General features: G+C 37.3%; 1 protein-coding gene across 7 annotated transcripts in view; it reads right to left on the minus strand.

The window, feature by feature from the left end:
* Positions 1-245: 245 nt before the first annotated feature.
* Positions 246-27,643, minus strand: part of SOX6 (SRY-box transcription factor 6) — a 370,323-nt gene continuing 342,925 nt past the window's right edge. For 5 of the 7 annotated variants that reach the window (XM_054275398.1, XM_054275399.1, XM_054275402.1 and 2 more), the window contains 3 exons: positions 17,118-17,351; positions 14,348-14,564; positions 246-7,148 (listed from right to left, as the gene is read on the minus strand). In XM_054275398.1, the coding sequence (XP_054131373.1) occupies positions 6,845-7,148; positions 14,348-14,564; positions 17,118-17,351 (755 nt within the window). In that variant the 3' untranslated portion in view covers positions 246-6,844. The remainder of the gene's footprint in view (positions 7,149-14,347; positions 14,565-17,117; positions 17,352-27,643) is intronic. The other 2 variants (XM_054275401.1, XM_054275400.1) reach the window with 1 other exon arrangement.

Consider the following 27,643-nt stretch of genomic DNA (forward strand, 5'->3'; position numbering starts at 1 on the left):
AATTAGATTGGTTATCATGCATGTCTTTTACAGCATATGGTGTTAATGGATTTCAGAGGCTGGAAAATGCCTTCATAGACTGGAAAGGCGTGGGTAAAACATAAGAGCTGCAAAATTCAGTCACCAAATTTACAGGAGGCCAGCTGAACAGGCCTAGTTGCATTTTCCCATCAACTCATCATGGTCAGCCTTTAATACTAACTTCAAAGGAATAAGGGATGCATAGAAGAAATCACACACGCATCTCGTAAAACAAAATTTATCTTTAATTTGTAAGTGTCAACAGCAGTACAAAAGATGGAGTGATGGTGAATAGATTAAGGGTAGAGAGGACAGTCTTGAGGTAAATGAGCATAAATAGGCAGTCTTATAGACACTCCCCTGAGGGGTCTAAACCCCTATCATGGCATATACTGTATCACCCAAGGATGACATGTTTAACATATCAGGAAAGCACCTTGTGCAAAAAAAAAAAAAAAAAAAAAAAATTTAAAAAAATCCCTCCCACCCGAAACATGTAGGTAAGGTGCCAACGTACACCAGAACATACTGTATATGGACAGTGTCTTTCAATTTTGTCTTTTCCATCAATAACTGAGGCAGAGGAGGAGAAGACTCTTAAAAGTACCACTGAAAGATTATTTAATATTTAATTTACCTCACGTCAATACTGCACAACAAAATCCAAGAAGTCTGTTTATGCAATGAAGCAGAGCTAAGAATAACTATTCTCTTTTTTAATCTGAGAACAGATTTTTTTTTCTTAAATCAATATCCTTAGCAAACTTTTTTCTTTCTTTTTTTTTCTTTTTACTGTATCAAGAGGAGAGTGTGAGATGTGATGGCAACCTTTAAGTTCATTTAAAAACTTTACACTGGACTGTACAAGATTTTTTTTTTGATAAACTATTTACATTTTCAGACTTTAAAACATATTCAAAGCAGCAATAGACACTAGTTTTTCCTCTAAACGCCCAAATAATTACCAGCCATGGGCCCAGGTAGGTACCTGCACTGTATATAGAATTTCTACAAAGAAAACCTGCCCATTAAGTAGCCAGTGGCTGTTAAACGAGCAGCCCTCGCCAGTAAGAGCTGCACCCAGGGTGTTGCTATAGGAATCAAAGCATAGTACCTTGACAAGAGAGTCTCAGTTGTCCCAACAGCTCTACACAAACTTTACAATTTGAAACAGCAGCTAGCATGTCAGTCCAGCATGTCAGTGAATTGTGCTGATTAAATTAACATAGAGTACAATCTCACAATATACATCACAAACAAATTACAATGTCAGGAAATAAGAGTTACAGTAAGATAAGTTATGTAGTAACAGCTTATAAGCTTGTCTTAATGTAATAAAAAAAATTTTACATGGGAAATACAATAATGAATGAACATAAATGCTAAGCATTCTAGTTTGCTACAAGCTGAAGAAAGGTACAAGAAAAAAAAAACCAACATTGCTTTCTGGAAAGCAAAACACAAATGACAAAGGAAGACAAACGGAGAATGCACACTAGCAGGTCTGCAATGTGCAGCATACAAACAGTTAAATATTTGCACATTCCCCATATTCCAAGAGCACCAAGGACCTCACTTGTGGTTTTTAGAAAGCGGAAATTACAAAGCAAGCCATGTCACTAAGTTGCTTTATAGCTTTCATATTGCCATAAATACCAATTTGATAAGTTTTCCTTCAGCCCAGTTCACCCCACCCTACCCCTTTTTACCCAGCGTGTGAAATCTCAGAATACTTCTTTGTCACCATTTCCAACAATTCTGGTAGTTAAGAAAGGGCTTCGGATTAAAATGAAATAATTTTGCATATGCATTGTTTTTTCCTTCTGTAGCAGGGCATTGCTACATATCAAAAATGTAACTTGATCTGAGAAAAATCACAGATTTTAATGGGTTGTACCAAAAAACAAAAGAAGTTTAGAAGAAGTTTCTTTTAAACGAAAAAGTGTTTTGTAAATGATTAAATGAGGTCATTTAGTATTATTCTTTTAAAAGAACATGCTTAAGTGCCACCTTGAATCTTTAAAAAGCATGCAAAACACCAAGGGGTCCAAGCCCATTCATTAACTTCTCATAAAAGCATGAAGAGCTCTATCATACATCCTGCTGGCTGCATCTCCAGTGCAGTTGTTCTTGCTGCGGCCCTGGCTCAGCAAAGCTCACCCCACTTAACACCAGCACTGTGACCACTGTGGAAGCACTGACATGCTTCGTGTCAGGCAGGTAGGTAGGTGATTTTCTGGGGGAGGATGGGGTCTAAATCTTGTAGAATGTTTTGCTGGGAGATGATTTTGAAATGCCATGCCTTTGATGTGGCCAAAAAACAAAACGCAGAAAGCCAGCCCGGGGATGAGATGGCACTGGGAGGTGGTTGTGTTGTGTTTGTCCAAAGCAGAGGCTGCTCACAGCTGGCTGCTGTGCACTTTGCCCAGGGAGGTGTATTTACTGGGGCTAATGCTGCTGTTGGGTTTGCATTCCCATCCCAGAGCCATCCCTCTGTCTTTTCCCTCCCCCTGCACCTGAGTGCACTGATTTAGGAGCACTGAGTCGGGATCCTGTGAGTGCTCAGCAGGTGGTTTCTCAAGCTAAATGGTGATGCCCAAACATACAGGCAGACCAGAATCTGCACAGTTCTCCAGACTTGTTCCCGCACATAAACCCTGGAAAGCAGTATGGTTTCCATTGGGACCTTTCTCTTCCATTTTTGTAAAATAAGAAGTGAACTATTCTGGCTGGTACCAGACTGTCTGGGGAGTCTCCTTCTCTTGAATATAAGTATCTAATAATTTTCCAAAAGAAAATATATTGTATCCGTTAATTAAATAAACTGTTCACAGAGAAAATAGTATTACTATATTAGTGCTCCTGAATGGAGTTATTTTTCCAGTCAGTTTCTAAGGGGCCTCAAACACAAAGCTTAAGAAGCAATTCCATGAATCCTTTTTGTGTATTGTGTGAACAATTTCTCTGGTGTTATAGCCTAATGTAACAATAACATGATTAAGTGGGTGTACAACATAAAGGTTTGATATCACCGAGTCTTGCCTGCATTGCAAGGGCCATTTCAGTCATTTTAATCTTTCAGGGATATGCTTTTGACTTCCAAATGTCATTTCTGTTAAGTAAAATATCTCATTGGTTTTACTTGGATTCAGAAGACTCTGTTTCCCATCGAATGTAGCCAAAATTTGGCATGTTTCATGTATCAACTTTCTAAAAAAGAAGAAAGTATTTCCTGTTTGTGGAATATGCTATTAAAAATCAGAGGGAGCACAAGTGAGGCATCTTGCTGTCCCAGCTACAGGTCCACAATACTGCGCTCACACTGCGGGTGTAAATTCAGCATCTACATGAGGTACAGTGACTTGTCAGCATTTAATATGGACCAACATACACTGATATAGAACAAAAGTAAATACATAACTTATACTTCACTAAGTATCCATGAACAAAAAATAAAATTCTATTTCCTATGTTATATTTACACAATTTAAAAAAAATCTAAAATGAGATGGCAAATTCATCAAAAAACTTTGTTTTGAGCTCCGATTAATGAAGTAAAAATGTTGGGTTTCATCCTTATGATTGTCCTTCCTTGATTTCTACTGACATTTTAGAGCCAACGTCGGCTAATAAATAGAATAACACGCTCATAGGCACAATTCAGATTCAAATATGTTCCTCCCACTCCCCCAGCCAGTAAATGCAATTTTTACCAGCTGGTGATTCCTGAACAGCCAGTCATTTTCAAGAATGTGGCTTTAACATACAGAGCATCAGCACTGAGGCAGGGCTGGAGCTAAAACAAAGTGTTCATACATACATGTATTTTGCATAAATAAATGAAATAACAAGACATAAAAATGACTCAAATCCGGCAACTGTGAGGCAGGCCCACACGAGTCGAAACAGATGACTTTTGTTCATGTAGTTTTCGTACAACAGTTTCACATTAGTCAGAAGTGATAAAAAATACCATTTATATCCAGTGCTTATAACACTTACGAAACAACATCTGTGAGTGTGTGTTTTTTTTGTACTACAAGCAAAATCAAGTTTCAGTCCTAAAGAACAGTCCTTTGTTCTCCACAAGCCTGCAGAATATTATTTTGGCATGGTCATAAAATTAAAAAAAAAAAAAATTAAACTACTAATCTAAATGTTTGCCTTTGTGCAAAAAAATAATTACATAAAATACAATGCTAGCAATACAGCATTCTACCTATGCAACAAAACCAGGAAAAAAAAGAGAGCAAGAGAGAAAGTGATGTGGGGGGAGGGAGAAATACTTCTAACTGGAGAATTATGTAAGACATTAATAAATATTCTTTTTTTTTTTAATGAAATAATGATGTCCTCCCCCCAATCTGAGCTGAATGTATTAAAACCAGTTCAAATTCCCAAGCTATTTTAAGAACAAAAAACCACTTTCTATCAGTACCTTAGCCAGATTAAAGAGGACGCTCACCAGCTAATGACACAGCATATGCCTTTGAAGACTTGGCTAGACCAGTTTATTGCTTATTAGACATGGACTCAGAACACAGTTAAATAAATATTAAAAATATAGCTTCTTTTGTTCCAAATTATAAAATGGTCAGAGAAATTTGACCATTGTGTTTCTATGCCATTATCTTTATAAATTGTCCTGTAAATTGAACAATCTTCTTTGTCTCGGGGGGGTCGTTCTCTCACATAGAAACGCGATTCCTACAGTGGCAAAAATGGCTGTTTCTGACAGGACAGGGGTCAGTGGGGCTGTCAGGAAGGAGACTGCTCCTCCACAGAGCATCCTGCCATTGCAGCTCACAGGAGTGTCTGCAGAGCAGGAGGCACAAGGACAGCCAGACTAGCACAGGCTCATTTTGTTGGCCAAAGCAAAACCTGTGCAGCTCCATGAGAAGATGCTCCAGGACTTCCAGAGGAGCTGCTCCAGGCCCCCTGGTACCTCTCAGCGTGAGCCTGAATTTATCACCAGTGTGCTGAACACAGCCAATTCCAAATAAAAGAGTTGAGGATCTTCAGCACAGTTATTCCTCAGGCCTATTGGAACTGTGTATATTTATACAGTGATCTATTTGTGAACAGGAGTGGAGTATGAGGGGAAAAAATAAAGGCAGTTTCTCTTCCATCTTTGAAATCTAACAGAATCACAATCTTTGAATTGAATCTTGCATATTTCTCAGAATTTTCTCCAGTGATTGCATTGTTTCTAGAAGTAAAACAAACAGAAATTTAAATTTCTATAGCACCTTACATCCAAAGATCCAAAAGCTCTTGACGAGTCACATTCCCACATGACTAATATACAATAAATATTTTTGATGACCCATTTTCCCACCTTTGCAATTAGATATCTGAGTGTCCCTCCCGCCCCCACCTGGAGTCTCACAAATAAATCACTGCATAAATACTTAAGGTAGCACAGTTCCTTCAGGTGGCAATGGGAACATGATGTACAGAGCCATGATTTGCCACAGGTTCCTCTGGCCCTAAAAATTCAGCATGGTGGACTGTAAATGCAGTTTGGATTTTACATCTGCCCTTGCTGTCTAAGTGTAGAGGTTTATAACTATAAACACATTTTTAGGGGTATTTGTACTCTATGTACATATTAAAGTACTCACTTTATTTTGCAATACATATAGCAGAGTGTTTCCAAGTGCTCCTTGAACATACAGTGTTAGAGGAACAAGTGAATTTCTCACCCATAAAGGTCATGTTCATTTTAGTAGCAGGTGCACTTATATTTTCATATACCTGTGTGATTTAGGGAGGGGGAAAGAAGAGGCTCTTTAAAATATCAATAAGGAATTGTAAGTGTAATGCCACCAACTGTACTTTTAAAAATAAATATTAAGTATTTGGACCCTTGACATTCTGGAATGAATAAATTATTTAAGAGAAAATGTGTTAAGACTGAATGCAAGGGTTAAAAGCAAAGGGGTAGAGAATGTAATCAGAGGTGGCCTCACACTGCTAAGACAGGCCTGTCCATAGCTGGTGATCGCTCTTTTGTGCTTACTTAAAATTTCACACTAATGGCACATCAAGAGGCAAAAGCAATTGGGCACATGCACTATGGCAACCATGTTCACTAATTAAGAATATCCTGTCTCCAGATTCCTGAGTACTTTACCATATTCTGGAAAAAAATTAGGTTTCATATATAATTTTTTTTTAAGATGCCAAAGGATTGTCTAAGACTTTACAGTGTCTCCTTTAAGACTTTTTCGTTTAAATGTTAAGATTCAAAAGTTATGAAAAGTTTGGCACATCAGAAGTTCAACTATACATATGGAAAAAAAATGGAATTCAGAGACTATTTTTTAAAGACAAGCTATGATGCACGTGTGTGCACACTTGTGGACTTGTTCTGTTTCACAATATGAAATCTGCAGTTTTTGTTTTCTAAAATAATCCAGAATAAAAACACATTCACAACCTGTAGGCTGGCACAGCATACCTGAGTGAGAATGTATAACCCCCATCTAAAACAGTAACTTAAACCTTTATCAGCATCCAAACGGAAAAAGACAAAAGGTAAGACTTGTAAGACAGCTATTGATTCATATAAGTTCTCAAGTCCTGATGTCTGATATTTATGTCTTCATCTAAATTAAAAAAACAAAACAAAACAAAAAAAACCCAAGTTCATGAAAAATTAGGGAAACAATCTGTCTCACACGATAAGAAACATTTAAGACCATTCTGCTGATGTAACTGTAGGAGCCACACATGCATGCAGGCTCTTTAAGAACTTTTGTTCAAAAAAACCCCAAAAAAACCCAAATGAGTCTGAGTACTTTAATTCTGTGAACACTCCTCAGTTGGCACTGACTGCCTCATGGGCTTCATTTTCGCTACTATAGTCTGATTTGGGATCATCCTCATAGTCCTCGTACATTTCTATTTCATCCTCTCCGTTTATCATTTCGTTTCCAGGAAGGCTTCCGCTGTCCGTCTTCATACCATAAGTGCTCTGGATGACAGGGATGCTGGGCTCAGGGCTGGCAGAGGTGCTGGAGCAATCTGATGTCATCTGAGGGGACGGCGTGGTGGTCGCCATGGTAATAGCACCAGGGTAGACAACTCCTGTTCCCGTGGTGATCGGAATCTGAGGCTGCTGTCTGCAAGGAAAAACAAGAGGGAAGTGTCACTGCCTGTGTGTAGGGGAGGCAAGACCTTCTGCAAGTCCAAGGGAAGGAAAAGCAGGTGGTTTCCTAGAGAGGGTCCATGTATTCCTCTGGGCTCAGAGTCCTCTTTGGTATTGGTTCATTATCTCCCCCAAAGGACAATTGGGAACTGAAGTGTTTTCAGTGACTACACAACATCCTTTCATGAACTCTACGCGTTTATTCAAACCATAATACAAACTGATGCTTGCACAGAGACCATCAAAAGGCTCCAGGCACCCTGTCATTCCTGCCTGCTACCACAGACACCATGTATCCAAAACCTAAACCCTCTAAACTCATGGCAAGAGCTTCTTTTAATGAGAGGACCTCAAGATTACCTAAAACAACCGACAGAAACTGAAGTATCTAATTTACTATGTAAGTAGTACAGGTAGACTAGCCAGGTAGACTCCTATGGCACTTGGATATTCTTTTCACATTTGATTGCTGGCTTTTATTTGGATCCATCATCAGAATGTCATTTGCTTTTAAGGATTTTATGTGTAAGATGGGGCTTTTGAAGCTAAGTACTTGATACAAAAACAAAACAAATCTGCCCTGGAAGATGCTGACTTTGTATTGACTAGCTATTGAACATATATGCCTATTTGCATAATCTATTTAAAAAATAATACATTTCAATGTATTCCCAACCTTCTTTGGAGCAATATTGACCCAGTAACAGTGAAGTATTATAGACTTCAGCGGGAGAAACAGTGTCAGGTATGTTTGAATAGTCTACGGAATCTGCAACTTGACCACTATGTCATTCCATGCTAAATTCAAAAGGACATTTTATAAACCAGTCTCACAATTTCCTAATCATTGGCTAAATCAATACAGAAGATAATGTTAAGCTTATTTTAAAAACTCTAAATGTCACATCTTTATTCTTTATTGATCAAACTTTAATTTTGATAAATATCACACTAGAGAGTTACAGGGAAGCTGCAGTCCTTCGGGTTTGGGTAGTGATACAGTGAAATCATGAGCACCCTGTGTATCACACCACTGAAATAGTTTGCAGTCCTGCCATGGCTGGTACTGCTAGCCTGACTCTTACAGCCTCTGCACAGCTTGAGAAATTCAAACATCTGTTGTGTAAGTCTCGTACACCTGGCTAGCAGCGAGCAAAAATGCAGTAATTCATTTGACACAGTCATTATACTCCTGTTTGCAAATGATGATTTGCAGATGATTTACAAACAGCTTGGGATTTTTCACTAAATTTTCACTTTTTAAATGGTCTGATAAATGTTCTGTGAAAACAATTTTCAGCCAATGTATTTGCTTGCAAGTGATTTTCTGCAAACATCTTTCAATACTTTATCCATAAAATTGAACACCTACCTCACATGGGAACATTCCTGGTTTAGGATTGCATGCTTTCAGGAGTATAAGCTATTACTGCTAAAAACCCACAAGTATCTCCTCCACAACTTTTAGACACAGAAAATGAACACATTAATGAATGTTTCCACAAAGCAAAGGAAAAAGAAACCCACACAGGGTCAACAGAAAAATCTATGTAGTTGTCACCAGGCCATACACACCTAATTCTTTCTGATCTGCCCAAATAATAATCTTTCACCAGTATTTCTTAGAATAAATAAATTCACAAAACAAAACATCACCAGTTGTTCATCAAAGAATAGCATAATATCAATGCCAAATGATGCTTTGAGAAAAGTTTTCAAAACCCCTGTAACAGAAGTTGTAGAACTGACTCAAAGAATGATTGAGACAAAGCTGCTGCTGTGTTACAGCTGACATTAAGTATCAGAACACTAATATCCACCTCTATACCTCTCCTCCCCAAAAGGCTTGTGTTTTTTCATTAGCAAATTGCCTTTTTACAAGCAGTAGAACAATTTTAAAGTATGCTTAAGACAATGCTGTGAGATACATTGATGAAGTGATGGTTATCATTGTTAAGGCCTGAAGGAAAAAGAAATCCGGGTATTTCAAACTCAGTCAGTAGAATTGTTCTGCACATCCACATTTCTGTGGGACTGGGTACACTTGTCCAAGTACCACACATTTCAAAGTGTAAATGGAGGTGGTCATCTGAGCACAAAGAAGCCAAATTCACAGAGGTACTTTTTACTTGGGAGCACACCAGGCAAATGCATGGCAAGCTACTGAATGAATCTAATTGTCAAAGAACTTGATTGGTATAGAAGGAAAGTCAAAGGCTTACTGAATTTGTCATTCATAAATGCAGTCCTTTTTTACATGTTAAACAAAAATCAGACATGCTGTGCATGCCTGCTGCTGGCTGGGTAATAACTTTAAATTACCTATATCTCACTGTGGAACTGTAAACATGTGGTAACTGTACCACCTAATTGGAAAGGGTCTCAAATTGCTACCCATTTGCTAGCAAAAAATTTGCTAGCCCTTAAGCATGGGCACCTACACACCCCCTGTAACTGGACACCTACCTCTGATTTAATACCTGTTATTATTTAGAGCTGATCAGGTTGTCACTGTAAATTCTGCTCTAGCTGCTACATTACATCCCAGAAAGTCTTATTTTAAAATATCACAAATTATGTGGATGGCATATGTTACTAGAGTTGAGTGTTATCATTTCCTAAGTAATTAAGTTCTTTTGGGGAGGAAAACAGAGCATTTGTTTAAATTCCCACTATACTCCCTGAAAGGAAGAGTTGGAGTTTCTAACCTACAACTCTGGCCATTATGTTTTCTTATATTTGTAGATCTTAAAGGCATTCATGTTAATGGAGTCTTTTATTATATTAAATTCCACACATTGAATCATTGCCTTTAGCTAGAGTTTTACCATCATAGAACCTTGGAGGGGGGAGAAAAAAGCATACTTTACCTGCAAGCTACAGGTTACAATTCAGCTCAGTTGCACATGGAAGTTTTCTGCCTGTTAAGATTTCCAGAAAGCAACATTAATCTTCTGGTCTCTTCAGATCCATGAGGAATGGTGGCAATCTCTATCTACCCTGGATTCAAACCACTCCTGTCCCCATCATGTCCTCTTTGGCTAAGAAATCCTCATGTGGACAATTTCTAGGGGTCACTCTCCTCTGCTCTGCCAGCACTGATAACTTGCCTGTCCTCTCTGGGGCTTAAGATTTGGCCCAAAATATTTAAGTAAATATAAAAATGGAAGTAACAAGAAAATTCTTAGCCAAACTGACCTGCTCACAAATTTGTGACATTAATATTCTTAGTATTTTCCTGGAGAATGTTCCTCTTTTGACTTTTGCCAAACCAGCCAAACATTTAAACTGGCAAACGACCATTGTTTTCTGATCCCTTCCCAACCATTTTCTGACAGCTATTTAAATGTCTGAAGCAGAAATTGATTGCATCAAGCAAAACGCTCATATATTACACACCCCTGAAACTTACATTCCCATAAGGAATGAAATAACAGTAAATCTCACAAAAGCACCCATTGTGTACTTGCTTTAAGTTCAAGCTACAGGAGTATAATATTACAGACTTATTCAAAACCATAGCCTAGCAACATTCAGACTACGTGTGTACAGTAGTTATAAACACTATAAAGGCTTTATTCTAAACATCTTACTCTGGTAAAGCACAGGGAAAAAAAAGTTACTGCTTACATCATTTTGCAGAGAAATGTATATAGCATATACTTCTATTTAGAGTGTATTAGACTGTAAAAATGACTGAGCAATGAATTATCTTTGTAAGACAAGGCAACAAAAGACAGACTCAAAATACCTGAATTTATGGTTTATATATGATCCATTTGTTAGGTCACATTTATTTATGCATTACAAAAAACTACTATTGAGGATAAATTGTAAATCACTAGAAGTCTGTTTGGGATTAACTTATGCTGAAGGTATCATTCACAAGTTCCATTAATAATTTTACTATTAAAAATAACTCATTTTAAGCTATTTTAAAGACATAGCTGGCTTCAGATTCAGCTTCCCCTATATTGAAAGCATCAATTTTTTAACATACTCTGCATTAAACATGAATTATTTCTGTACATTATCTGCCTTGTTTGGAACAAAATTCATTCACGTAGGGATGCATTGGAAGGCCTACACATACTGTAAGTTCCACTCTGTTGTTTAGAATACTTGGCAGCTCACAGATTTTGTTCTATTAACATTACAATTATCTGAAAACATTAATTTCCTGGCCAATTTATTCCAAGAAATCTTCATTTTCATTCAATTCTTTGGAGGTTTTTCTTCAAAAATCAGAACAAAACCTAGCCATTCATTAGCTTATTTCTCTATTGTATTTTAAATCCTGGCTAGTTCGTATCTTGAAATTCTTTAAACTCCCTTTCTGCATCTCACCAAAGTTTCTCAAAGACTGTGGTTCAGTGAAGTGAGCAGTGTGAGCCTTTTGCAACAAAAATATTTGAGCCATGGAGAACTCCATGCTTGTGGTGGGGGGTTGTACCCATAGCAGAATTATCCTGTGTTAGCCAGTGGCTCACCTAAGGGAGTCTGACAGGAACTAGCCTTTACTGGGTTGCTTAAAACATAAATGGACATTTCGTATAAGAAAAATGCCAACACAATTATGAAAAATATATTTTTCTTGCTCTTTACTATTTCCTTTAGCTACCTGCTTTGAATGTGTATCTGACTCTTCACACATCTCTTACTTATCTTTTTATTCTGTGATGATATTCTGTTACCATTTTGGTGCACCCATTCCCAATTTAATTGGTTTGTTCTTTAAAAAAAAAAAGGCAACAAAAAATAAAAAACAGTACTTCAAGCAGTATGAAGCACTTGGCACATTTCATTGGAGTCTATTTTGTACTTTTGTTCTCTATCTTCCACTGAAATATTTACTGTAAACACAGAGCATATTCAATCCGAAAAACCACATTTGTCTCTTATTTCACTGTGAAGAGGAAACAGCATCTCAACTCTCACGTCTACAGTTCTGAAGGACGATTTATGTTGTTCCATCAAAACAGTGGAAAAATAATGGGGGTGTGAGGTCAGTTAGGAAAACTGTTCCAGCTGATGCTTTATGTGATATTTATGTTAAACACAGGGAAGAGTAAGTTTAAGAAGCTGATGGGCTCACTTACTGTGTTTCACTTAGTTATAATCTGATTTGGAAGAAATGTTGCTTTTCATTACTTAGTAAACTATTCTGCTGAGACAAATGATTCCATGCTTTATGTTTCAGTTCAAGAAAGATGTTCTAGTCTGTCTTTTTCACTAATTTTACTTGGTCTCTTCCAATAAGTTTGTTTTAAATTATTCTTGAGGGAAAAGGGGAATTTGGGACAACAGTGAGAATTCACAGGGAAGTATAAAATATTTTTTTTTTATATCCCAGCCTGTGATTCCTCAGGACTGTTATCTATGTTCACATTGTACAGCAACATGGATCTCATTTCATCTCCACTGAATGCATCCATTAGACTTCATAATCCCTTTTCCATCACTTGCACAACTAAAACTCATTGGTTTTGGTAAAGTCCAGTGCAACATCATATAACTGCACAGAGGTAGTTTACTTTAAACTTCTTCAACATCAATAGAACATGGTGAAGTGGGCTTAGCATAAACAGAAATTGGAAACAATCCTTTCAAAAAATGGTGACATTCTCATGGTCTTCATGATCACACTGTTGGATATATGAGAAAAATATTTCATCTAGGTTGCACCAGTTTAGTATTGAATAGCTTTCAGGATATATATATATTTTAATAGGAATTCACTCTTTAGGTAGGCACTTTTAGAATTTTCTTAAATCCATCCTCAATATTCACTCCCATTTACCCATCACATTTAATGTGTAAAATGCTACTGCTTAATGCTGTTTTGAATTAGCAAACAATTCTCAAATTGTTCAGACTGCTGTTTTGGCATTTCTTTTGCATTTCTTGTCTAGATGTGATTTGGTCTGTCAATCTGCTTTGGAAGACGTAAGCTAGAATTTCACTCCCTCAATCTGAATATAATTTGTGATGTGCTATATAAATTCAGATTTCTATTTAGAGTCCTATGTGCAATTTTGATGGAAGACTATTAGTAAACAATTTCCCTTAGACTGAAGAATAAAAAAAACAATGTCATAACTATAGACTGGAAGGCTATTTCAAGATATCAAAACCACTTCTATTTACTGATTGAAGAAAGAGCCCGCATTGTTGCAGGCTGTACCACAAAATAATTGACTGCAACAGGAGTTCTGCATCCCAAGCCAAAAATGAGGGCACATAATCGACGTCAAGGTCAATTATCTGGTGGTGAAGTACCCAACAAAAGGAGACTATTGTGATTAGAGAAATAAGCAGAACATTGTGAATTTGGAAAGGCTGGCACTGGAAACAGCTATTAGACTCTTTGTAAATCACCAAAACATTGTGTTAGAGCACTGAGCATCACAGATTAATTCATAAAAAAAAAAGAAACAGGGGCGAAAAATCAGTTATGGTGCAGTTGTTTCACTGGACTTTTGTTATCCTTAGCCTGTATATGTTTCATAGTTCTGCCTTCTCTGCTGAACACCAGAGGAAAGAGCCCTAAAAACACACACAGTGCTCTTAAAACTGTGCTGGGATCTTTTTGGGCAGTACATTTTGAGTTATAAATCTACCCAGTCTATCTGTGCACTACTTGAAAGACTTCTTCTAAAACTTATGTTTAAAAAAAATAATTAAATTATGTACTTCTCTATATAACAAAATTCCTAGTAGCTTCATACCTTGATATCATACATTTGTGTGTGTTCCTCATGCAACTGCTATTACTCCTCTCCCTTTTCCCCCCTCTCCTGACTCCTATTCTACACAGGAAAAATCCTTTGTGTTTGTCTCTTTGTTCTTTTCTTAATTTAGGAAATGATGCTGGAGTCATTACTAACCCAGAATGGATTAGCTTACTAAAAACTCACAAAAGACATGATTCAAACCTTTCAGGCTAATGGGAAACAACTTCTTTTGCCTTAAAAGAATTCCACAATCAGTCTCATAATCAGCATTCAGTGGCAAGCCGATAGCTCCATATTCCATCTTATGTTTTTAATAAGGTCTTACCGGTTCAAACCCTCTCCCTCTAAATGACATTAGTCAGCGACTTAAACAGATAACTCTATTTGGTTTCAAACAGCGTGCTCCATCTTGGAAAACAATGGCAGCAATTGTACTCACCCCACGGTAAAAAACTGCCTCATCTCCTGCCTCCGAGACCTCATCAGCTGCTTGTACTCCCCAATGCGCAGCTTCTTCCCATCCACGATGCAGGTGCGTTTTGGTCGAGGCTTGTATTTGTAATTGGGGTACTTTTCTAGGTGGATCTTACTTAGTCGTGCCTGCTCTTCGTAATAAGGTTGTTTCTCTTGGTTTGACATGGACTTCCAGCGAGATCCTATGGACAAAAAAAATGTCAGTGAGGGCTCAAGTAAAGCGGGCTTGGCTGCACACATACACAATTCAACGTGCCTTCTCTCGCCGTAATAAATTTTAATTAAGTTCGTTAAACAAACTGATTTAAATTTACATCAGTCTGCACATATATTGGCTTGCACAAGCTGAGACACCCTAAAAGAACCCTGAATTTCAGATATTGCTGCAGACCAAGCATATGTAAATCTCTATTAAATAGGGTGCACTTAAAATCAATAGTTAAGTCTCAAAATCTCAGCCTCGTGCTGCAAAACAGACTACTTAATTTTTTACAATAAGAGCATTAATCTGTGAGTAATTCCATACCTCTGTAATACCACGCACACTATGGTGGTTAAGGAAAGTCTGCAGCCCTACTTTCACTGTTAAAAGCCTAACACATTGCCTAGGGACACAGGCTTCTTTGATATTTTTATGAGAATTTGGTTTATACACTCCTGCTAATAGATATTAATAGCTTGCTATGTAGCAGGAAAAAAAAGTATCAAACCTTATAGATTCAGCAAAATTATGAACAATCCCTTGCTGTCTGGGCGTCTTAAATTTACTGAACTTCTGATATAAGTTTGGCATAATACTGACACCTATTTTATATTCTGTTATGCACATTATTTTTTTGCCAGATGTAATAAGCACACAGAACTGAATCTTACATTTCACAAACTCACATTGGAAGGACAAAAAGTAAAACAGAAAGCACACTGTAACTATATACACCACTTCAGGTACTGTAAACTCTCATTGAAAGCTGCACCAATAAAAAGTTTAAAAATTAACACAGTGTACACAGGAAGAGGCAAAAGTATTCAGATCTCTTGTATTGTTTGTAAGGAGCTATCTAAACACTTGAACAGAGACGGGAATAAGAAATGCAGAAAATAGCTTTTTGGTGTCTTTTAGATGAATAAAACGATTACAGCTGTGGTAAACGTGGGTGGAAGCTATTCTTTTACCAACATTTTTCATACATCAACAAATGGAAAAGTTGTATAAATATTATCCGAAGCCAGCAATATTCTGTGTCAGTTCTAATATTTCAGTCTCTTTTCTCATTGTCCTGGAAAAGTTGCACAGATATTATATGGACATAGACTTATTTGTGGCAGAGCAGATAGTGACAGGTTAATTCCATGGTTAACAAACACTCAATTGCTGGCACTTCTGAAATATTTATGCTGGAAGTTTACATTTTAATGAATACAGTTACTATGCTCCTAATAGTTTTTTTCACAGAATGCACACAAATAATATAGATTCCCTACAGCTGCCAACACTGAAACAGTGAAGGTTTTATACAAAACTGAAAGGCTATTCATATAACTCACTTATATGGTAGACAAAAATATGAGAACTACTAAGAAAGATTTTGGAAGTTTCAGGACAAAGTAACATTTATTTCTATGTATTCTTGCCTCTGATTGAAATAACATGCGACAAACTTTGTATTTGAACTCAGAGTTTACAATAAAATGATTACAGAGGAAACTTGATTTTTACTTTTATTTATTATGAGTTACATTTGGAATCTGTCTTTCACTTCAAAGACTCAAAAAGCAAATATAGGTTTTAACATTTCACCACTCATTCTCACGTATGTTTCTAATTCTCTGGAGGGGTCTTAAAAAGCAAATCAAAATTTCTCAAAAATGAGTCCATTTATTTGCACAGTGGCAAAATAAAACCCATGGAGTACTCCCTGATTGTTCCAATCTATACAAATTAAATATTAATTACTGTGATTTTTACCTGAGCAATATTTTAATTGCACACTTCTAGTGGTTAGCTTTTTGAATATTGCAATGTTTTGAACCAAACATCATTTTGGATGTGAGGTTTGCGTGTACAGGTCTTTTGAACTGTGCCAGGTTTCTTTCTTGATTTTGCACTGTCTGACATAAACCTCTCATTTTGATTTTGTACTTTTTAAACTTTAACCCAGTATTTACTCTAGCAAGTCCCCTTTTGCCTTCAGGTGATTTGTAGTTCAAGTGCGTTCTAATGGGATCTTGCAGTTATTGGGACTTTACTGGGACACACTACCACAACAGATTTCACAAAACATTCCTTTTCAATGCTACTAAGTTTTAAAGTATGTTGTGACTGCTGCTGGCAATAAAAAGTATTAGGGAAGGGGCCGAAAGGGAAAAGAATGGGAATGAAAATGAAAATAAGCCATGAATCTTCATTTTGTTTCAGTAAGTTTAATTTTCGTGAACATCTCCCAGAAAAATATATGTTCTAAAATTAGAGAAGTTCATAGAACTGTAGAATGGTTTGGGTTGGAAGGGACCATAGAGATCACACAGTTCCAACCCCCTGCCATGGGCAGGGACACCTTTCATCAAGTTGCTCAGAGCCCCATCCAACCTGGCCTTGAACACTCCCAGGGATGGGACATCCACAGCCTCTCAGGCAACCTGTGCCAGTGCCTCACCACCCTCAAAGCAAAGAATTTCTCCCTAATATCCAACCTAAACCTGCCAACACAGCTGGCTGCCCGCTGCCTTGCACTTACCTAGGATTTTGCTGATGTTGGAGTTGTGCATGTCGGGGAAGGCCTGGAGGATTTTCCGGCGCTCGTCCTTGGCCCAGACCATGAAGGCGTTCATCGGCCGCTTGATGTGGGGCTCGCTGCTGGCGCGGCCCCGCGAGTCCCGGTACACCCGGGCTTCAGCCACCGTGGCCCCTCCTGTTGGCCAACAATAATACTGCTGTAGTTTAGCTGCTGAGCCATTCACTGCTTTACTCCCTGTAACATCAGGGCAGGAGGAAACAAGATGGATGCAAAACATTATTACGTGCGTTAGGAAAGCTCTTTCAGTGCTGTGCTTATTTTAGCTTTTGCTTTCTCTCTTTCTCTCCCTGCTACCAGATTTATGAGAGAGAGAGAGAGAGAGAGAATGGGCCAACCAATGCTCTCAGTGTAGCTGAGATGACCCAACATCAAATTGAAGAAAAAAATTGCACTGGTATTTCCCCAACTAAGACATGGAGATTTGATAAAGTTTCCACTTGGGGCTTTACCATAAAATACATTCCCTGAATGCTCAACAAAACTCACATAAAGTTACATTTGAGAATGTAGGCCTGCTGACACAAGCCACTGACAACAACTTTGCTGCTTGAGCAGTGAAGCAGTGACAAACATTTCATAAAATAAATTATACAGTGCACCAGGTACATGCTGCCATTTGTATGGATCCGACTATTTGAAGCTGAACATTTTAAAGTTGCATCTGCTTTGATTGAATTCTAGATGTGCAGGATTTGAGCCACATATATGTAATAAAACTGTCTTTCTCCAACAGGTACATGCACAGCACATTGGAGCCCTCCAGAGTGGGAGACAAGCACCCCGACTCCATGCCTGCTGTGCCTTAGTATATCCCAGTTTTTATCTGCCATCAATTCAGCTTGTACATGCCAGCCCTAACTGGGATTTTGTATGCATCCAGCCCTTTTCTTGACCACAAACAGCAAAGCCTTATGGGAGTTTAGAGATTGCAGATCTGAGGCGTAGAACTAATTACTAGGGGTGAAACAGATGACCAAGGCATGCCTTTACAGAAAAAAACTTCTGAAGTTGTGATGATATGTTTTTAAAACTATAACATAGCTATAAAAAAGGCAAAAAGTGTTTACAGTGGGAGTGACAGTCTCAGACCTCACCAAAATGGTCATATAATTTAATACCTTGAAAAGGCAAGATACTTGACAAAAAATTAATACAGCAATAGATCTCCTTTTTTTATAAAGTATTTCAACTACCAACATGAATTTATTTGCCAAATAATGTAAGATTAATTATTTACAGTACGTAAAACAAACACTGCAGTTTTACTGAATACAGGCGCAAGTTTTAAGTTGTGCAAAAATCAATTTTCCTAATTCAGATTGAAAGCATTATATAGGCACACCTTTTTAAAAATTCTATATAAGAAGCACATTTGCATGAAAAAGGGGCCCTAAAATAGAGGATGCATAACTAATACACTACCTTCTTGCCACCAGGTCCACAGTACATTAATTTCATTTAAAACGCACTGACCATACAGGATAAATTGATTTTGCTTTATATGGTGTTGACAGCCATGTTTATTGTGCAGTGAAATGTAGTGTAGTTTCAAGCTGACTATATCCATCAACACAGGGCAATATGCTGACTACTGGGCCAGATGAAGACATACATTACCCTGAGAGCAAAACACTCATTCGCACACAGCAGTGTCTTCTCCTGAGGATCACCCTGGTAATTTATGACGCCTCCCATGCCATTACTTTACAACTGACACCAATTTGGCAATTTGTATACTAACATGCGTGCACATAAAAGAAGACAGGTTTGTGGCAAATGTGAGCTGCAAAACTGTTTTAGCACTGTTCTAAGTTAAGCACCGTGCCACAGGTGTTCTGCATTTACAGGAGGCTGCAGTCAGCTTTTTACTGCAAAAGGGAAGAGCAGTTTTGCAGTGACCTGCAGGTAGGACCAGTTGAGGGGGGTGAATGGTCAATGAGGCTCTGCCAATCGTTGCCAAAAGCCTTGGACCACAAACATATCAAAGATACCATAATTTGAGAGAGAATCTATTTATTTAGAAATTGAAATAAGTTGCAAACATAGTAAGTCGACACTAATATTTACTGGGACTAAGAACTATATAATTTGAGAAAAGACCAACATAGCATGTAACAGTTATTCTATCCTTTAAGATAATGTAATAAAAACATATAACTAGTATGTGGACAGTTGGGAAGCTGGTGACAAAAAAATTAAATTATCATTTATGCAAAAGTTGTAATTTGTTATTAAGCTGCTCTACTCACTGCACAGGAAAAATATATTTGAATCCATAGGGTTTCCATCTTTTCCTTTTCCAAAGGTACTTATTCACTACAGCTAAGAGTTTGTCTTTAGCCCTTTCTAACACAGTTTTGGACTTTTCAAGCCTAATGCAGGTAAAGTGTAGTTTTACTGGGAACAAGATTATAGGTGGCTTTTTAATCTGGATGTAATCAAGACAATGAAAATAAACAAAAACAAACAAAGAAAAAAAAAGAAAGGCAAAACAAAATGAAGGCAGAAAACCACCATAAATTATCTGTTCTCATAGAAAGGTTATGTTAGAAAACAATTCTTACTTGGAGTAATAAATTACAACCATCCCAAGAAGGTCAAGTCTGGCTGCATCTGCTTTATGCAAGTCCTTACTTGAAGGACTTGAAAAAGCAGCCAAAGAGTTGATGTTCTTTGAGCTTGATCTCTGGGGAAATATTTGCAAGCTGACCTATAGGCCATCACAAAAGCATTTGCAAAATGAATTTCTGCAAATAACTAAAGCAATATAATCTTCATGCTCTTCTGTCTCAGAACCACAGAATTATATTCCGCACATAAAGCATTACAATAAAATAGCTCTTGCAGCATGGGGGGAAGTCAGAATGTCTAAGTACCTTTTTAGATTAGAAATGAGGAGCTAATGATACAAATACACATATGCGCAGTGAGGTCTTACAAGTTGAAACACATAGCAAGCTTTCAAACTGCTTGTTCTTAGGTACTTCATCCTGTCAAGCAGATATTTTGACTTTATTGTGCCCTATGAAAACAATTTCAACAGATTTAACAAAGTATGGAGTTTTTTCCTATTGTGATAACTATAGTTAGCACTGACAGCGGCTCAAAGAGACACCTGGAATTTTTAAAGAAAATGTATATGCAAGTGCAAAGAAGGAGGTGTTTTAAATCTTTCTGAAAATATTTTCAGGAAATTCTAATTACTACTGAACCTAAAATAACAGATAAAATGGAAATGTACTACCAGTGAAGGGCAAGACAAGGGAAGAAATTGGTAATTGTCTCTCTATGGTAACTAATGCTTTGCCAGTTACTGTTCATACTGCAATCACAGGAGAAGGGATTTTCAGAATTAAGAGCCTGGTCAGAATTTATAATTATTGCAGAAGCAGTACAGTTTGGCTGCCCTAGTAGCTTAGTTGGCACAGAACTCTATATTTTGGCCTAAAGACAGGGGCTATCCTCAAAGTGACACTTTTAGCTTCTGGAAGTGTTCACTGCCTTACTTCCTAGATCCTTTGCATTTGCACAGCTTGTCATAACTTTGATGATTTAAAACTAAAATCAGATTAAAGAAGAGTGATACTTTTTTGTGTGGATATATGGCAGACAGCCCTTTTGTGAAAGCTGGATTCCATACTGCTTTAGGGGTATTACTGAGGCAAAGAAAATGCTACAGAATAAATCTAAAAATTCTACAGCTCCATGAAAAAAATTTCCAACAATATTTTCATTTCTAAAGTGCTCTCTAATCAGAGAACATTAGAAAGACAAAAGAATCTGATCATCAAGAAAGATAAACATCTTCACGTGAAATAAATGTTAAGAAACATAAAATAACAATTGTTACATTGTTCATTTATTTATTCATTCATTCCTGTCTTTATCTGAGGTTCTTATATTTGCTAATGAAATTAATATTAGAACAGGCATTATCCCTCAGCATGCTTCCTGAAATCTTGGCCACAATAGGGTTAATCCTACTGTCTTTACTGGGATGTGGATTACCTTCCATTTTGCACATCACCTACAACAAAACCTGAGGTTTGGCCTTTATATGTTATCAGAAAACAAACAATAATAGATGTGATAGAAAGGAGAAAAAAAAAAAAAGGCCAAGAAAAAGATGAGGAAAAGAGAGAAAAGAAGTGAAAACAAAAGAAAGAGATTTTTGTCATTCACACTGTTATTCCTTAATGACTCTTCACAGTATGGCCATTGATTCATGTTTGAAGTGATACATTTCCCCTGACTTCTCCCCAGAAAATGGATCTGGCTAATCTAGAGTATGTACTGCAGATCATCTTCCATAGACACACACCAAGACAGGATACATAGAAATACAGACAATCTTTCTAGGTTCCTGGTATGAAAATGACTGGTTAGTAGTAAAGTTCCTACCATCAGTTATTCATTAAGCTGAGGTGACATATTTGCCTAGTTTGGAAAAGACTGATTGTGACCTCCAAAATATCTGGCTCTTTCTGTGGTAATACAGCTAGCACTGCACAGACCAGGACCTGACAAACATGCAAACAGGAGTTTTACTGCAAGAGATGGGTTACTCATAAATATGGACATGCCATAAAGACAGGGAGAATGAAAAACCATCTCAGTAGTGCCCTGTGCTGCTCTTAACCTGTGTACAGACAAATGCAGCCTTTGTGAAACGTATAGCAGCAGTTAAAATCAAATAGAGAAAGACAAATATGGAAAGAACAGAATAGAAAGAGCAGCTTTGGCAAGCTTAGAACACAGGAGTTGTCAATTAGCTAATATTTTAGGTTATCAATTTTAGAGAAATTTACAAGAATTCCTGCTACTTCACTGTAATCTAAGCAACATGTAGCAGCTGTAGAAATATATTTATCTGTTTTGCCCCTTGCCTGCCTCTTATTTCTTCATCCCCAACACCATTCAGATTTTCTCATTCTTTACTGGCATGTCTTGTCATCACTGGCAAAATACCCACTTGGAAACATGGCAAGGTTTGGAACAGGGGTGACACAAATGTTCTGTTTGTCAGGCAGCTTTTGTTCCAAATGCTAAACAAATATTATTCAGCTGCAATTTGAGCAGTGAACATTTCTCACAGGCTGCATGTCAGAGAATGAATGGGGAGAAAAACCGAGTAAGCCACAAGCAATTCATGAAATACTGCAATATTTAAATGGCCTCTAAGATTTTTCACCTGCAAGGGTTCTGAAATGCACTAGGTAAATACTATAAGGTGAGAATATACTGAAGCACAGGTTAGCTATATCCAAGCAACACTTCCTTCTGATAAGACTTCCCTTTTGCCTGCTAAGAGACTCCATTCTCTTTAAAACATCAACAAGAAGAACCAACTGGGAATTCCCTAAGGTCAGCTCTGAGGAAACATAAACCTCTAATTCAATAACTCCGCTACTGCACTGAAAAAGGCCTTATTATTGCAACATCCATATGGAGTCAATTGGACATTAATGACTAATCAATCCCTCCCCTTTCTATTCTACTTATAGTGTCACAAGCCATGTTTAGATTAGCCCATTTCCTGCTTAGGATCGCTCAAGATGTCTTTTGTTCTTTCAGGGCTGGCCTGATGGAGGCAGCTTAAACAAACACACGACCCAAGTGGTGCAGGAGTTATAAACTGCCATATGTGAATGAACAAAGGGGCCATACTAAAGCCTTTTGTGGTATTTGTTAATGTTTTTCATCTGAGTTTAAAAAGACCTAATGACTTTGTGGTGAGCTGATGCATGTGGCTCGTGGCTTTGCAAAATGAAGGAAATTCTAGCCAGTTATATATCAGCATATATTTTCCAGAGTGCCTTGTTTTCAGTTTTGGTGGCAGCAAGTTTACTTTTTTTAGTACATTTGTTTTACATATGCAAGCAAAATACTTAATCTCAATTAAAACACAGCACCAGTTTTCACAGCCATACTCACAACCTGCATATACATCTTTCCCCATTTGAAAGTCTAAAGCTAAAATTAAGAGTGGAATATCTGCTGTGTGTGAAATCAAAGCAACTGTTCTCAGCTCCACCATTCGCTCACCAGTGTTTAAAGCTGAATTGTTAGCAGTGCCCTAATAAATACCAAAACAATAATTCTAAATAAGCTGCTAGCACATCCACGCTCCACAGCCAGCCCTGCCCAAATCTGTGCTATATAAATGAATTAAAACTGCTAAATGCAGCTACTTGCTTGATGGCTTACACAAACAGTTTAGATTTCTTGACCACATTCTATGGCAAAGCTAGCCCTCATGGAAACTTGGCATGGACTATAGCTAAAACAATAAAATAATGCTTTAAATTACATGGGATATTAACTGAATTAATTAGGGCTTGAGGCCTGGCTTTAGCTCCTGGTGGCTGACACAGTCACACATGTGCTCTAACACAAGAGTTACTCTGTGAAGATCCATGAAACGTCTATAGAGAAACTGGGATGAAGAAGCAGCCTCTACTATAAATTTGGGGAGAAGTTTAAGTGTCATCGTATTTTTCAATCATGTGCCACTTGCAGACTTCAAGACCCTTCACAGATAATTAATTAAATGCTAACAACCCCATTCTGACATTAATGTTATTGATAGAAAAGAAATATGAATCATATTTAAGTTGAAAATTTTTCAGCCTAAGTAATGATGCCAGAAGTAAGAGAATGCCAGTCATCAGATCTAACAATCTACATTATTCAATCCACAAACATTGTTGCTGTGTCCCTTTGATATTTTATTTCATACTCAGTTGAGGAAAATAGAGGCCCACAGAAAGGAAAATCATGGAGGAAACAGCCCAGTCCAAGAAAAAAATACTAACAACTATTGTTAGGTATTTGACAAGATCTATGGATTTGATTTGATTTTTCAGAAAAAAAACCCCAGCTTGTCTACCAGCTAAGCAATTGTTGTTACTATATTAATCATATTCAAAGTCAAAGCAATACAAAGAAAAATGCACTAATCTATGTAACATAAAAAAGTTTCCATAAAAGTAACAGCCTTACTGCCAGTGTAGCTGTTATTCACATCATTTCAAATTTCTCATGACATGAGTGTCACCTAAAACATCCAGAAAATACAACATTAATTTAAAACACAGGGGCTAATTCTGCAGTCTTCAGTCATCCCTAAAAGCTTTTATGTTGAAAAAGTCCTGTTTGAACAAGGGCCATAGTGATCCATTCATACTTCAGTAAATGCTTTGTTTTGTTTTAAGATGGAGAAATGACAGATAGGAATTAAGGACAGAGAAAGAAGGCAGTCTGACCTCACATTTGATGGATGCATTGTTCAAGGTGTGGCTGAACACTGTTCATTGCTTGCTCACATGTTCTTTACCAAAACAATGATTTTTAAAAGCTTAAGCACAATGTAGTTTGTAAAAGGGAATTATGTTTAACAATGGGAGAGGTTTTTACAAAACCACCTCCCTCAAATCACGTGTTATTAAGAAATGCAGAGCAAAAGTAAAAGACTTGAAAATGTGTTGCAGCCACGGCTTTAGTGACCTATTTCCTGCATTCCATCTTCAATAATTTGTCACCTTCTGAATGATACAACATCATTCTTTGTATCAATGAAACTAATTCCTTCCATCCAGTGCTAGCTGTTTTCACTTGTCACATCAGTAATTAGCCAGGAGCTGGGGTTAGGATATGCACAGGTCATTTCTTATTGCCTTTCACATGGGGTGCTGATATTAAAACAACTGATAATGTAATTAGTAAATAATATAACATGAAGAGAAAGAAGCAAAAACATTATGCTAACAGGAGTTGTTCTTCAGGCTAATTTTTCAAGGAAGGTACCCCTGGGCATTTGGGATTTGTGAGCAAAACCAGGAAGATGTTTTTATAAATATGGCAATGGCATGTCTTAACACGTGACCACAGTTACCTGGTTTGGATAAAAAATAGGGTGTTTACCATGAAAGAGGGGCTTACATGAAAATTTACAAATCATTCCTGTTTTAAAATTCCTGTGAAATGACTCCTGCCAAATTGAAAACACAATCATTTATTATGTGTAGAATTTATGAAGACACTGCAATGCTCACACTACACACTCTTTGGACCACTGATCCTGTGAAATTAAATCAAAATACAAATTAAAGAAATATTTTCCCCTTGCTACCAAGTTCTTCACTAGGCACTTGCTTAGACACCTTGCAAATATACATGCAAGAAAGGCAAATGATCCTAAACACTTTTCTATTTCTGAGATACTGAGGCTCCTGAAGGAGAAAACTGTTCACGTTGAAGACTAAGAAAAATAGACAGCTGTACAAAGAGGGCTTGTTTGAATCTGTACCAATTGCTCGTGCTTAGCCAGAATATATGATGTTCTTTCCTTAGTGTATTCATATTTCTGCTCCACTCCCTGTGCTCAAGGATTTAAGGAAGAAGGGCACGATTCCTCCCTCCTTCACTCAGTATGATATAATGGTAGTTTTCTCCATCAACTGAAAATTCAGTTGTGCCTGGAAATTTTGCATTATTTTATGGAGCTTCAAGCTTCTTTTGTCATACTGGAGCACTACCAAAGAAACCCTGAGAGAATCAGGACCACGGGGTGTTTTACACCTGGTGGCTGTACATGAGTGTGAAAAAATGTTTTAAACCACTGAATTGCTATATTTAATTTTTCAGTCAGTCCACCCAAAAATAGCTACACATACTGACTGATGCTTTCAGCATTTGTGACAATAATTTTCTCACGGGTGAAGATTTTCTGTGTAAAACTGCAGCCCACAGTTGCTTTTTACAGCCACCTTCTAAATTCCTGAAAATAATGTTTTACTATATAATGGAAATTGTGAAAAGCTCTTAGTTATAACTGTGCTAATGTGTAAAACTCAGGGCATTGTAAAAGTGGTCAATTGTACAACATCAAAAATCCTAAGTGTAATTTTTTAAAATAAAGACACTGTTCTATAAGAATCAATTACTGTAGCTTGAAAAAGTCAGAGAAGAAAGCCTCATATTTAGCAGTAGAAAAAGAATACCTAAGGCAGTTGAAAATCAAAAGTTAACAGTTGTGGAGGATACCCAGATTTGTTATTCTGAAAATGAGAAGCATACTATATGGTAAATATTAGTGTCTTGAGAGGAATAAGTTTCAATGCTGTGGAAAGATCAGTCCATACACTCCCAGCCCAGGATTTTCAGTTCCCCCTCTAAAATGTTATGGGGATGCTGGCAACAATGAGATGCATGAAGTGTTCGCCATCAGAAAAGTGATGGGGTGTTCTTAAAGACATCTTATTCCTATCCCATCTGTAGGTGTTGAGTTACTCCAGGGCTGAAACACAGAGTCCCATCCAACACAACTGAAATACCATGCCAAAGTACTTCATCCCAGATTCCTATCTGTTATGAGTTATTCTGGAAAATTTAAGGATATCGCTCAAGAATAAGGTACAATCAGATTCATGGATGTTAAAAATGGTAACTACAATTAATGAAGGCCACATTTTAGCATCTGAGCTTATTAATATTAGATATATTAATATAAAGATATATTTTATCTTTAAATATAAAGATACAACTATTTGATTTGGAGGGTTTGGGTTTGTTTTTTTTTTTTGTTTTGGGGTGGTGTTTTTGCAATCAAAGGCCTATAACAAGAATTCAGGGCAATAAAAATTCCAGTACTTGAGCTTATTCTCTGGATACATTTCTTTGTTTTCAGACAGCTTTCACTGTTTTCTGATTTTCATCTTTCTCCTCTCAACTGCCATAGCAACTATTACAAATATTTATGTGCGACAATTTCTGGCGTGGAGAGGAATTCTTTCCTCCGGTATTTATGAAGCACTGTCACCAAAGTAGGTGATGCTTTACCCTGCCTGTGCTACCTGCTGTTTACACTTCTGCACGGGAGGGTGTTAAACAAGTTACCTCACAGGTTTGGATCGTCCTGGCAGCCTGCCAAGGCTGATCTGCCTGTAGATGTATGGTTCCCTCTCACCTGCCTCTTCAGCTGCTCAGAGCCAACCTTGTTTGAAGTAGGGAAGAAACCCTCACCCTTTTGTATAAGCAATTATTTGCTATTGGGTGTGAACGAGGTTGTTGAGGCTTTGAGCATATGGTAGAGGTGCTCCTTTAATAATACACCTAATAGGTGTGCAAAACACTGGGCATGAGGTCTGCCCTCTTTCCAGGGAGGGAACTAAATGTTAAGTACTAATAAGGCACTTTCATCTATTTCTATTTGCTTTCTAAAAATTAATTTAGTTTTGCCATGCATTATATTTTCACTAAGGAAAACCAGCTATAGATAAGTTTTTTCCCTTTTACTAAATCTCACAGTGAGGTAGGGGCAAAACAATAACATTCAGATATTTTTGCTCTGAGACTAAGATCCAGTCAAGAAAATTATATTTTAATAGATCCAATTCTTGGGTAGAAATGAAGATCAGGTCTTGATGGAATTTGAATCCCTGAATACAACTGCTGAAGGAAACCAC

This window comes from Melozone crissalis, unplaced genomic scaffold (genome assembly GCF_028551555.1).
Source record: "Melozone crissalis strain CALT ecotype California unplaced genomic scaffold, PUWL_Pcris_2 ptg000018l_1, whole genome shotgun sequence".
NCBI lineage: Eukaryota > Metazoa > Chordata > Aves > Passeriformes > Passerellidae > Melozone > Melozone crissalis.